The sequence below is a fragment of the Bos grunniens genome, chromosome 23 (assembly GCF_055505025.1).
Source record: "Bos grunniens cultivar Pamir isolate PY7600 chromosome 23, Bosgru_T2T1.0, whole genome shotgun sequence".
NCBI classification, from domain to species: domain Eukaryota; kingdom Metazoa; phylum Chordata; class Mammalia; order Artiodactyla; family Bovidae; genus Bos; species Bos grunniens.
The window spans coordinates 41,669,649-41,683,717 of record NC_141187.1 but is presented as its reverse complement, the minus strand read 5'-3'; the positions used below and the strand labels follow the sequence as shown (position 1 = coordinate 41,683,717).

Sequence of the window (14,069 nt, the reverse complement as noted above, 5' to 3'; positions counted from 1 at the left end):
GTTAAGGAGGAAGCACAAATTTGGTGACTGTGAGGTGAAGCACTAATTTGTGGTCCTTTGAAAGAGAAGGCGGTGTCTGACAGACAGGTGTCTACCGTTGCTTAGCTTGGCTGGGCGGTGAGCAATGAAAGCTAGTGGCTCCCCCGGCACACCCGAGGGCCAGAGCTTTTTTTCCTCCTGGCTCTATCTCGCTGATTGTCCCCAGCATCGGCTCTTTGGGGTCAAGGGAAGTTGGGGGCCCTCCTTGTCGCCCTGCAGACCTCAGAGCATCCAATTCCGGGTATCGTCGGCGGAGCTCGCGGGCCCCAGCACCCAGGTTGGGGAACTGGCCTTCCAGCGAAACCGGCCCAGGGCTCCGGCCCCCCAGCTCGTCTGTCTGGGTGTCCGGCCCTGTCGCCGAGGCCGAGCGCACAGAGCTCGCGTCGCTGTTTTGGAAAGCGACGCAGCTCCCTGCTCCCGCGCGCTCCCCGCGCCCCGGGTCCCGGCTGAGGCCGCGCCGAGTCCCCGGGACTTTGACGGGTTAGGACTGGCGACGCCGAGGGCCAGGCGGCCTCCAGCCGTCCCCAGCCCTGCCCCAGCGCCGGTTCCAGCGCCGCACCGCGCCGCGCCGGCAGAGAAGCAGCTGTTCCCAACAGCTGGGGGGCGGCGGCGCCGGGCGCCCCAGGTGCGGCCGCGGCCAATCGCAGGCGTCCGGCCCGCCCCCTCCCCAGCCGGGCGCCGACCCCCGGCCCGCGGGGGGAAGGGAGCAGAGAGGTGGAGAGCCGTCCTCGCCACTTGTCTTCCAGCTTCCGCGGCGGGAGAGACAGGATCCGGAGCCGAAGCCGCGCGGAGTCTCCCCCACACCGACCCCCGCCCCGCACCCCAATACCCGGGGCCCCGCCGCCGCCGCCGCGCCCCCAGCTCGCCCACCTCCGCGCCTGGACGCTCTCACTGCCGACCCTCCCCAGGCCCCACCCGAGACACCTACCTAATTTCTGCGAAAGAAAAAAAAATCTACCTCTAAACGCACCCTGATCTTCGCTTGAGGACCACCCCTCTCATTTCACATTTTGGCCTCCCAGCCGGGTGAGTGGAAAGCGTTTGCACATCCTACAGAACCGGAGCCTCAGCCAGACGATCCGGAGGATTTGTACCGTGACCGGCAGGGGGGGCGGGAGGAGAGAGCGAAGTCAGGTCTCCCCGGGCGGCCGCTGGCGACTTCGGCAGCCGCGCGCCCCGCGCCCTCGGTCGCCCCCGGGCCGCTCGCCCCCGCCGCCGCGCCGCCACCCTCGCCCCCAGGCTCGCCCGTAGCCCCCGGCGGCCGCGAGAGGGTGCGGGAGACGCGGAGCCGGAGGAGGACGCGCAGCCGCTGCCCGAGCCGCAGCCGCAGCCGGAGCCCCAGCCGCGGGGCGGGCGCGAAGATGCACACCACCCAGAAGGACACGACGTACACCAAAATCTTCGTCGGGGGGCTGCCCTACCACACCACGGACGCCAGCCTGCGCAAGTACTTCGAGGTCTTCGGCGAGATCGAGGAGGCGGTGGTCATCACCGACCGGCAGACGGGCAAGTCCCGGGGCTATGGATTTGTAAGTTGCGCGGATGGGGGGGTGTTGGGGGGAGCGGGGGTAGCGTGTATGGAGGGGGCAACCGAGAGCCTGGCGGGGAAACTGAGGACCGCGGGGGCGGGGAGAGAACAGAGTGGCGCTGGGCCGGAGGGGTTGGAGTTTGGAGTGAGGGGCTCGGCGCGCCCGTGCGAGGACCCCAGCGAACTGGAGCGGTGCTGCCCCTTCGCTCCCGCGGCTGAACTGAAAGTTTGCGCGCCGTGGCGCTGGGGACGGAGGGCCGGCGCCTGCCTCGAAGGGTTCCGGGGGTACCGAGAGCGCGGTGGCGGGATCGGGGGACAGGCGGAGCAGGGGTGGAGGGGAGGGAGCGAACTGTGATGTCTGCGGGATTTGGGGGGTGCGGAGATCTGAGAGGGAGGGGCCGCAGCCCCTGGGAATAATTACACTCCAGGGTTGGAGGCTGGTGGTTAAGCGCGCTGTTTGCTTTGTAAAAATGAGTGTCTTCCTGGCGTTCCGGCTGGGGCCGGGAAGGGACACTCCAGGAGGTCTGGGACTCTTCTTCTTAGGCCACCCCCCTCACCACCACTACCTCCCCCCTTTTTTTTCGTAATTGCAAAGATGACTTCTTTTAAAAGATGAGGCTCTGCCTTTTTGCCGAACTGAAGGAGAGCATAGTTAAGCTTCCCGGAGATTTCAGCGTGCAAATTCAGCTGCCGAGGAGCAGGGAGCTCCCTCGCAGGACAATAGCTATTGTGGTTGAGGAGTATTTGCGGGGTTGGGAACGCCGGGCGGGCGCGAGGCTAGTCTTTCTTGAAAGCAAACCTTGGCTCTCCGGGCCGGGTAGGGACACGGGAATGGTCGGGGGAGGGGGAATCTGGAGGAGTTCTGAGACGGAATTCTGGCTTCCGAGTCTCTGCTAGGCCCTACCAGCAGCACCCTTAGAACTTTAGAGGTGGGGGAGGCGGTGGTTCTTTTTTTCCGCCTCTCTGTATTCTTATTTTTGTGTGTTTTGGAAGGAGGGTCAAGGATTATTCTAGTTTCCTCTCCCCCCACAACCCCCACTGCCAGAAAAAAAGAAAAAGTTAAAGAACCAGCGCAGTTTTACCAATAAGAATAACTTCTCCAGCGCGACTCTTGCTTTCTTCAGGGGTTGACTTAGAGCTCTGTGTGTATGTCTGTGTGTATGTTGCTAAGGTCACCATGGCTGACCGGGCTGCTGCTGAAAGAGCCTGCAAGGATCCCAACCCCATCATTGATGGCAGGAAGGCCAACGTGAACCTGGCATACTTGGGAGCAAAACCAAGGATCATGCAACCAGGTGAGAAAGATCCCTGGACCCACCTCCACCTCCACCTCCCCCCCATAGAGACCCCCACTTCTGAATAGGGTGAATCCCTGATTGAGAAGACCCTAGTTCCCTGAGCATCTGAAGATGTGTTGAGTAAAGTTGATCTGTGGCTGGTTATTCTACCAAGACATGAAAGATAGATGAGAGTTGAAAAGACTCCTTTCTTGACTTGAAATGTACCTGTGGGCAAAAAATAGATCTTGGGGTTGGGTTCCGTTTGTACACACCCAGACTGGGGCTTGACTCCTCTGTTTTCTGTATACATAGTTAAGTCTCCATTTTCCTCTTCTTGGCCACTTGTTGCCCATTCCCGTGTGGATGATATGGGCCAGATCTGTCAACTCCAGCTGGTTATACGTCTCTGCTTGGTGGTGTTTCTTCTTTTGCCACTAGTTGCCCTGTGCTCAGAGTGGGCAGTTCAACCAGAACACTGACCCAAAAGAAACAAAGGGGCAGTGGTGGTGCCTAGTTGGTAAATGTTCAAAATAAAATCACAGCATATTTGTAATGACAGAAAATAAAGAGATTCCATGCACTTCAGGACCCTTACGTTACAGATGAAGAAACTGATGCAGAGATGAGAAATGGTTTACTCTAAAGTCATACAGCTGTTAGTCACCAAAAGGGAGAGAATTTCGTCTGTGTGAAAACATGATCTTTTGGATTACTTACCACACTGTCTTTTGCATTCGCACAAGTAATTGTGAATCGACTACTGAACAAACGTAATCTTTTTCTTGGGCATGCAAATTTAAATCGTATACTCTTCATTCTTAAGTCTGTCCATCTGAAATTTTGGAAAGAGGTAGACATTTCCATCCAAACAGATTTGCTGGGAAAGTAGATTGTCAAGAAAGGGTGTGCATGTGCAAATATTCATGAGCATTAAAAAACATTTATCTGTCTAATACAGTGTGTGTTGTTTTGCTGTCCAGAAAAGAGTTTGTTTGGTAAATGTTTAATACTATAATCTGTAAAAGCCATAATCTTCCAAAGCATTGTCCAAAACATTCGAGAATGTTCCAAATTAAAAAGGCTTTTTTATAGATCATGATTCAGAATTGTTGGAAGATTTGCCACGTGTAACTTCATTATCAAGTCCTGTTGTTCTTGGTTTCATTCCACAAGAACTTTATGTCTGGTTTTCTAAGGTCTTACTCTATGTCTGTCAACTGAACTTTGGGGATCATTTCTAGTTTCCACTTGAAGACTATTGAAAATTTTATTTAAATTAACAATAACATTAGTAAAGTGAATTTTAAAAACCTATTTATAATATTTTCTCTAAAGTATTAAAAGAGTGATTACCTTTACTAAGTGAAAGATGTGATTGCATTTTATTTGTAGAAGTAATAAATGCCTAACATGCACAAATAGAGAATGTGGTATGTTTTATTGTTAGGTTTTGCCTTTGGTGTTCAACAGCTTCATCCAGCCCTTATACAAAGACCTTTTGGGTAAGTCAATGAATCAGGCCTAAGTTTCAATATGACTATCATTTGTTAACCTTCATTTTCATTATATCCAGACCAGACCATTATGTTATAGACTGTTCCCGGTTTACATATTTATATATGTTTGTGTATTTTGAATGCTGATAATGTAAATATTTTTAGATGAGTCAAGTTATCTGACCAAGTATGCAGCCTCCCAACCAGACCCATTTTGAGCTTATGATTAACAAAACAAAACAAAAATACCAGGTATGACTTGTGTACAGACGATTGTGTCCCAACACCATTACTGCTGTTCAACTTGACTCAATTGTATTTATCTCTTTCTAACCTGACAGGGCTCGTATACTGTTAAGCTAACTGATCAGAAGGATACCATGATAAGAGGTGGAATAGTTCTGTTTGGAATTAAACTCTGTAACCGGTAGACTCAGACACACAAGCTCAGATGGTGATTAACGATGCATGGATGTTGGTGTTGTTTTATTTTTTCACCATAGTCAATAGACCTCCGTGTGCTTTATTTTATTACAGTCATGAAGTGGTGTTGATAGCTAAACTGTGTGCTTTTTTTACTTAATTGAAAAGAGCTGTAGTGAAAGTGTTTTCTTTTCCTCGGGGAAGGGGCTCTTTGTGTTTTTGGTTTTGGTGGTGGTGTTGACGGGTGTTGACTTTTGACTTTGCCATGGGAAGCAAAGGGCCTTTTTTTATTTCCTTGCTTTTCAGCTGTAGCCTGTAACTTCCACTTAACCATATTTTTGTAGTGAGTGCTAAATGGTGTGATTTCCCTCTGTAAGAACACAGATTCATCGCTTGCATGTCCTAAGTTTCTGTATTACTGGGGCGTTTTTCTGGGGATGGGGTTCTTTCTTTGGCAGTGTGTATCTACTTTTAGGCCTTCTAATTTAAAGGTTCAACAACTCTCATCAGATTTCATTAACACTGGCCAGTTTTTTTGAGCAGAGTAGCACTAACCTTCGCCTTTCAGATCTGACTCGGGTGAACAGCTGGCTTATATTTGTGTTCTCTGGGTTCTGTGATTACGATCCTTCCCTGTCCAAGCTCCCCAACTTCCCTTCCATTCAGACACTATATGGGGGGGAAATCCCCAAGCACCTCAATTTATTCTGAACACCTAGGGTCTGTTTTGGCTGTTTTCTACCTGATCCACTTGGCTGTAACTAATGCCAGAAATTTACGCTCTCCTTTTGAATATTCTAACTGTTTAGAAGTGTTTCATCCTCAACAATATTAATACTTTCTTCTGCATCTTAGCACCTGAACAGCTACATGTGTAACCTGAAAGGTTAGATTCTATCTGCAAAGATAGATATCTACCAGGACTAGATCCAAAGAAGCAATAATAATTTGACTTGGAAGATTCAAGTTATATTTTCCATGAATACCTTCTTTATAACCTTCTCTTAACCATATCAAGATTCTCACTCTTACTACCAACCCTTACTTTTTTTTTAAACCATAGAAGAATTTTTTGTCCAATAAGATTAGAAAGGGCCTTCGTGTATCCATAATGATGCCCCATCTAAATCATTCGGATATCGACAACAAATAGTAGTTGATGGGTCCAGCTACTTCTGTGGATACCACTTCTCATTGGTCTAGACTATGTTCAAGGTAGAACTGGGGAGAACAGACATCTTAAGAAGTGACGGTGAACTTAACCATGGTCTCACGTTACTAATCCTGAGACAGCTGCTATACAGCTAAATTGATCAACCGGTATTAGCATGTGTGTATTTTTCTCGATGCTAGTGGATGGTACAAAATAAGGAGACTGCATTTTGGTTTGGGAAATGAAACTAACACAAACCCATCAGGAACTATTCATTGCTAAATTACTTGGTATTATTTGAAGTACAAGAGGAATTCTGAATAGCAAGAAAATAGATGAGTCGGAGGAGTTGGACAAAGCTTTGTGGGGACTGGAACAAGACTTGGACCAGTGGTATGTCTGGACAGGTGAAAGGAAAAAAGGGACCTGTCTAAAGGGTATAGGATAGGGGAACATCAGCAAAGAGGAGGAAAGACTCAGTACGTGGAGAAATGAGACTTCTATGGAGGGTCTTGAGAGGCAGACATTAGAAATTTGAACTGGCTGTGATAGTCCTTATGGATCCATGAGAAAGAAAGTAGTATAAGGGAAATAAGAACAAACAGTGTGTCATGTGGAAGTTTTAAATCAAGTGTATTTGGATAGTAACCTTTAGCTGTTCATCCCTTCTAATAGCAGCTGTCTTTATAAAGGATGGTGATTATTACTGTTTGGATAAATTGAACTTGAGGTTCTTATTAGAAATAGATAGCATTCCAGATAGACCAAGCAAGGCTTCTCTTTTTTTTTTTTAGGGGTTCTTAACACTGCTCTAATTCCCAGAGTCTGTACCTAACAAATCACACCTGGTCATCCTCAATTCTATTTGAATGCCACATGTTCTTATTTTTAGGCCTGGAAAGAAGTTTGAGAATTTTTAATAGTGAATTGTTTGAAATTCTAGAACTATTTTTTATATGGTCTTTAAATGGCCCCTACATTACTCTAGGCTTTTAAAGAAAAAATCTTGGCCTGAAGGAATTTCCGATGTAACACAGTGGGCAGATGTATAGAAATTGGTGAATTTGCCAAACTACATCTTATAAATATTTTATATTTGAAAGAATCATTTTCATACTGAAATCTTGGAGAGGAGAGATTATGGATCTGTGAGTAGAAAATTCCAGGCTAGTTTAGACCAAGTTGAAATACACTTAAATATTTACTCAGTCCTCCTTTAAGTGCTAAGTTTTATTCTAGTTGCGTTAATGCATAATAAGTATTATACTGTCCACTAAGTGGGGCAGGAGGGACAGTTAACCAAACATCTGCTACTTGCCTGGTACTGATAAAGGATTTACATAAATTATGTAATTTAATTATCACAGTAATTATCTGATAAAGACACTGTTAATGTCCTTTCCATAGGTGAAAAACTGAGATGCAGAGAGGTTAATTAACTTCCCACAATGGCTACTAAGTGCTAGAGTCTGATTCTAGGTTCAGAATCACGGTTTGCATGACTTCCAAAGCCATACTCTTTCCTCTGTGTCAGTCTGTAGCCCCAAAGACACAACTGTGCTCTCTCTTATAATCTAGTAAGAAAACTGAGAAGCATGCAGAAGGGCTGTCCATATGGTTTCAGATAAGGCAGAGCAACGTCACGTCGGTGGGATCTAGGAAGTCTTCATCAAAGAGGTAGAATCTGAAATAGATTTTAAAACACGATGGAGGCTAGGGAACTCTTGCAGTGAGTATATTTTTCATTGTAGGCTCTTCACACTGATAATTTTATTTAATGCACAGCAGTTCAGGGTTGGAACTATTAGGTTCATTTCACTTATCAGAAATATGTGAGGCTAAAAAGGTGAAGTAAATTCTTGAAGGCTTTAGACATGGTGAGTGATACAGCTAGGGTGAGTAGGATTGGGATTGCAACAGGTAGAGATGGAATGAGGGCTGGCGTCCCTGGCCAAGGGATGTCATGAGCCAAGGTGAAGCTCTGGGTATCTGTGATGTGTCCATGAAACCTTGAGGAGCCCAGCTGACCTGGATTCAAGGAAAGGTGGGAAGAAATACTGGAAGGAGTATTTTGGAGCTAGAGTATAAAAGGCCTGTCATGCCAAAGTTTAATTAAGAAGTTTGCAGTTAGCTTGGTAGGATGTTAGGGACCTAGGTTACTTTAAACAGACGTATGAGGTGCAGACTGGGTCAGCAGTGTATGCGATAGGCTGGAAGAAGAAACCCTTTAGGATGTCCAAAGTCACAGAGAGACACCAGAGGGACATGAAGAGACAGGAAGAAAAGGAAAACATAGTAAATTTTCTGTGAAAATTGTCCAAGATGTTAGCTTTGCTCTTCGCTTTTATTACTACTGTGCTGTGCTGAGTCACTCAGTTGTGTCCAACTCTTTTCGACGCCATGGAGCTCGCCAGGCTCCTCTGTCCACAGGGATTCTCCAGCAAGAATACTGGAGTGGGTTGCCATGCCCTACTCCAGTGGATCTTCCCAACCCAGGGATCAAACCCAGGTCTCCTGCACTGCAGCAGATTGTTTACCATCTGAGCCACCAGGGAAACCCCTTATTGCTACTAGACATGTACATTCTATGATTCATTGAGGGAAAGGATGTTGGTAGATCTCTAGTGGGAAGGAGATTTCCAAACTGCCTTAATGGGTTCCGCAGACTATTAATACAAACAGGAACTGCTTGAGAAGCCCCACCTCTCGCTTTGGTCGGATTCTGCTTCCCTTCCTGAATTGAGATATTTCAGTCTCTCCATGGTCTTCTGGATTCTCCCTTCCCTAAAGCCTTAAAAAAAAAAAAAAAAAAAAAAACTCCATGGTTTCATTTGCCTTCCAGATGGCTTCCTAACCCTTGCCAGACTTTGTGTAGGTTTCTGATATTCCTGGGAACTTTATACTCATTGGTTGGCAGCATCAAATGAAAGCTATTAATGTAAAATCAAATGCAGACAAGAGTCCTGTAAGAAACCCTGTCTATCTTACCAGTTAAAACATTCTACACACACACACACACACACACACACACACACACACACACTGATCCTACCTTTTTGTAGGCTAAACTTATTTTTAGTTACCACCTTTATTCAGAGATAGAAGCCTAGCAACCCTCCTGTTGTCTCTGGAACTTTGGGAGCACATGGGTTAATGTTCCAGTATCAGTGAGATTCATACTGGCTGGCCTTTGCAGCTGATAGATGTTTTACTTTGGCCTTATAAAGACATTTTACCCGCTGGAAACCCTTGTCGCATGACAGGATCAAAAATAGCCCGGCTGCAGCCCCTGCTGTCCATCACCACATGTAAACTGGCGTGAGTGAGGCTCTCTTATCCGTGTCTGCACATCGTGGACACAGCAGCCTCCAGGGACAGTGTTTCATAAAGCCACACCTGTCGCTGTGAGCCAGTCAGTCACCTGACCTGCAGAGAAGTTCTGAGTGTGTGCATGACCATGCATCTGGTTTCTGACAAGCAATTAAGAACATCTCTAAGTGTCCTCAGAAACACTTGATGACGTCGTTTCTTCTGGCACTGGGAAAGATCTCCAAGTCTAGTAAAATCGAGTGTATTTTTATCATTGGGGTCAAAGTTCATTACCCTCTGTGATAAATTCATCTTTTCCATGGATGTTCCTTAATGAGTGCTTTCAGTAAAACTCTGAAAAGGCAAAGCAAAGTTTATGTTTTAAACATCCTAATATGCAGTTTTCTGTTTTGGGTTCTTTAAAATTCAAAAATTTTCACTCGTGCTGTACTTCTTATATGTTGCTTTTGGCAACAAGCAGATGGCATTATGGTGTCGTATTTTTGGAAATACAGGGGTTTTGATGGAGATTATTCTAAAGAAAGATGAAAATAAATCAGGTATTCATGGTAGCGTTTTAACTGAGCCATTATGAATGGCAAGAGTGAGAATTGAGATGCATGGGTTTCAAAAATACCTCTTGTGAATTTTTTTTAACAACATTAACTTTTAAGTAAGGCCACTGGAGTGTGTTTTGTATGTGACCTCTGAATGTGTAATTTTAAAAGGTACTTAATTTTGTTTCACGTTAACTTTTTATAGGATAATACACCAAAATAGAATTGATTTTGTATAAAATATCTACCAGTAGGGAAGATTTAAAACAGATATGCTAATAAATCTGTTTCTGTTGAGTTTGAAGGTGAAACAAGAGTTATTAGATGCAAAAAAAAAGTTAGTCTTACTATTGTAACCCTATTAAGTTGATATTGAGAAATATTTAGTTTGTGTTTCCCTGTCCCTACCTTTTCCTTCAACCTCATCATTTCCCCCAAAACCCCTTCTGTCTGTCATAGAGATAAACAAGCTGGCTGACCTACAGTTGCCTGATAGTCAAACAGGTTTGACTGACCCTTGTGTCTTTATGAATTTTATGGAGAAAAAGAAAGAAAGAAAGACCAAAAGCGTGCTGCACATTCTTTTTGGGAATCACTGCCATGAATGTTAATAGCATTTCTGTAGCTTCCCACAACAGCCTCTTGTGATAGTGAGCTGCACTACAGTTCGTTTGAAAAAGTGTGATTCTGCTGTGTTTACCACACTTGTGAACTTTTAAATTCCTTTTTTTTTTTTATTTTGTCGCCTGCTTCTTTTTTTTATTATTATCTTTAATAAGGGTGACTGAGGTTGCAGAGAGATTAATGTGTGCTGAGTCTGCATAGCAATTTCCAGTAGGGTTGCCATGATAATAAACACAGATTTTGTGGAAATTGATTGTCGTTTTGAGAAACCGGCCATCACCCTTACAGAACTGAACAATCACGGATTCCCTTTGGAGTCCTCTGTTCACACTTAAGAAACTTTCCATTGGCTGAACCGCTTTTGTTGTACAAAGTCATCACAAAATGTTCTGAAGTCGTAATTCAGCACTTAGGAAATAACCTCCTCTGTGCGAGGCCCTCCTGAACCGTGAATTTTTTTTTTTTCCTAAAACTTTGGTTCCATGGTTATTTCTTGGTTCCAAAATGATCCTGAATAAAAAGTTCCAGCAGGGAGGGTATCCTATTTTCCTTGTTGAATTCCTTCTGGGGCACTCCATGATCTTGGCTCCGGCCAGACTCCTTTCGCCGATGAATGGCAAGTCGATATTGTGGCAACCCTATGCTCATAATAACCACTAAATTGGAGTTTGTCTGATCTCGGAAGAAGCCAGGCTCAACCCAGGAGGCCACTCCTGCCTGACTTTTTTTCTTTTTTTTCCCATTTCTCAATAGGATACCTGCACACTATGTCTATCCGCAGGCTTTTGTGCAGCCTGGAGTGGTCATCCCCCACGTCCAGCCCACCGCCGCGGCCGCCTCCACCGCACCTTACATCGACTACACGGGAGCCGCGTACGCACAGTACTCGGCGGCCGCCGCTGCCGCCGCCGCCGCCGCCGCCTACGATCAGTACCCGTACGCAGCCTCCCCGGCCGCCGCGGGCTACGTCACGGCCGGGGGCTACGGCTACGCGGTGCAGCAGCCAATCACCGCCGCCGCACCTGGGACCGCGGCCGCTGCCGCCGCCGCCGCTGCGGCCGCCGCCGCCTTCGGCCAGTACCAGCCTCAGCAGCTGCAAACAGACCGGATGCAATAGGCCCGCAGCCCCTGATCAAAGTCGAGTTGCTTTCTCTTTCCAAATTGTCCCAGTTTTCAGTAGCTAATGAGAGTTAACATTGACTTAACAGCTTTAAAAAAAAAAAAAAAGCTATGCTATTGTGAAGCAGAATTATGATTTTTTTTTATATACTCCAGTAGTCATTCTAGACGTGCAAGAGATAAGAAGGAAGGGGAGTGGGCGCAGTTTTTGGAAATCAATCCCAAAGAGCCTGAGTAAATACAAGGCCGCGACGAAATGGTGGCAGGAGGAAACCATGGAACTTCACTTTTATAACGGGATTTTTACTTTTGCTCTTTTTATAGTATCAGGGAAGCAAACTGCCTTTTACCAGTTAGAAAATGCTATTTGAATCTAGTTGAACCAGGGAATACAGAGTGAGCAATATGTAGCTTGAATTACATTTAAAAGCAGATTTAAAAAAAAAATGGTGAAAGCACTGATTGTCATTTTTAGCCGTCACTATGGCCTAGAGAACTTTTCTCAAGTAAGAAGGTGATGTTCTTACTCTCTCAAAAAAAAAAAAAAAAAATGGGCATCGAACAATCTAGGAGCGTGGCAGTGGGTGAAGTGGTGGACAGGCACCAAAGCTATTTTCTCATCCACCCAGTGGATGAGTGGGACTGTGAAACAGGTGATGTGGAATGAATGGGTGCAACAGCTGTACAGACAATCAATAACACACACAGTTCTGGAAAGAACACATCACTTGTGCTTGTTTGATGAGCTTGTCACATTCTAATCCCTCTCCCCATCCTGTTTCAATTTTGGGAAACTTGTATCTGCTGGTGTCAGCAATTCTGATTCTGAAATAGGATCAGGCTTTTACTACATACAACCGCCTTCTCTTTCTATTTATTGTGTCGACTCGTGGCTTATGATTAAAGGCAGGCAAAGTTTGCAGACTCTAAACCCTTAAGAGCTGTCTTAAGGACATTTATTTTTTTCCCTTTTTAAGTAATTTTACACTTTTTAGTATCTATTTCAGAGTCATATTTAAAACTATTTATTAGTGAATACCGTACATGAGACACCAAGGTTACTGAGATGACAATTCTTCAACGTTAATGATAATGTGGTTTATACTGTGCCTTAATAGTAATGCTATTTAAGATATTTATTTTTAAGTTTTACTATGCTGCACTCTAAAGAAAGGAACTTTAGATGTGACACTGTAAAATTATGTATTCATCTCATGGCATAAATTATTTAGTAGGTCTAGATGTAGCATATTAAATATTAACCTATTCAACTAAAGATGTTGACTTGGATTTATTTAAATTCATATGTGCACTGTATAAGAGAATACTCTTACATTAACACATTTTAGTTTATTTTAGTTTTTAGGGTTTTTTTTTTTTTAACAGGATCTATTGCTAGTTTCATGCTTCCTTCTCTGATTTTTGCTCATGCAGTCTCATTTACTGGTACTTCATTAGTTTAACACTTATGTAGTTTTTAAATGCTGCTTTACGTTTTTCTTCTGAAACTGCAATACTTGCAATTTTTATTAAACTAAATTGAATACTATTTTACACTGTATTGGATTTTTATACTTGAACAATTTCATACAAGGGAAGACAGGTTAGCATTTTTATGGACTTTCTCCATTATCACTGGATTTACTTTAAGTATTCCCATACTAGACAGTGTTATGTAATGTAGACATGACTCTCCTGTGCAAATTATTTATTCATTGTGTATATTGCTTTATAACATTTCAGATCTTCTAATCTATTCACTTGTATTAAATATAATTTTTAACAACTTCTGTTGCGTTGATTGTTTCTCCTTTTGTGGTAAAAATGGAATGATGTTGCCCTTTAATTAGAACTAATGATGTGATTTACAGGTAGCATTTTCAGTGAGCAGAAAGCTTCCCAGATGCCTTCTTTTTATACTTTTTAAGTAAATTTCAGTAACTCAGTATCTGCCTTACATTTAGCACATGATACAGGTCTTTCCCTAGTAGTGAACCCTAAAGGACGATTCATGGCACTGGAACTTGGTTAGGTGAAGGTTGTTTGGAAGGAGAGGGCTATAGGGGGAATGGTCAGCTCAAAGCTGGAGTGATGCTGGGCTCAGGTAAACTGAGGTTTGGTACTAACCTCTAACCGTGTACTAGCAATGTGACCAAAACACGTTGCTTTTTGTACTCCACTTTTAGGCTGAGGTTTTTATTGATTTCTCATCTATAATTTTAGGACAGAAATACCCATCTTACATGGTTATTTTAAGTATTAAAGTATATCAACTATCGGGTAGAAAGTTCGTTCGGGTTTTTCTACAAGATGTTATGGAAACACCCAAACAAACTTTTTGGCAAACTCTATACTTAGAACAGAGTCAAATGTATTACTATTTATCTAGATAAACGATTGCTGGCAGTAGTTTCTGTAATGTTCTATAGCAAAAGCTAACCAAAGAGGAAATCACCTCTTGGAATGTTTATATTTTTAAACTTTTGTCCACAGTGATGTGGCCTTGACTGTCATATTGATTGTCTTAAAGTGTACATGTTA

The 14,069-nt window shown here is 44.3% G+C and overlaps 1 protein-coding gene across 3 annotated transcripts; it reads left to right on the top strand.

Moving 5' to 3' along the window:
* Window positions 1-747: 747 nt before the first annotated feature.
* RBM24 (RNA binding motif protein 24) lies at window positions 748-13,314 on the top strand. 3 transcript variants are annotated; one of them, XR_015152490.1, is made up of 5 exons: window positions 748-1,568; window positions 2,739-2,862; window positions 4,295-4,349; window positions 4,685-4,797; window positions 11,163-11,915. XR_015152490.1 is itself a non-coding variant. In XM_086370173.1 (5 exons), the coding sequence occupies exons 1-4, from the start codon at window positions 1,401-1,403 to the stop codon at window positions 10,261-10,263; spliced, it is 366 nt and encodes a 121-aa protein (XP_086226299.1). In that variant the 5' UTR covers window positions 748-1,400; the 3' UTR covers window positions 10,264-10,289; window positions 11,163-11,915. The 3 variants fall into 3 exon arrangements, 2 of the variants coding, with proteins under 2 accessions (XP_086226299.1, XP_086226298.1); XM_086370173.1 differs by lacking the exon at window positions 4,685-4,797 and adding an exon at window positions 10,245-10,289; XM_086370172.1 differs by lacking the exon at window positions 4,685-4,797 and having other exon boundaries at window positions 11,163-13,314.
* The last annotated feature ends 755 nt before the right edge of the window (window positions 13,315-14,069 follow it).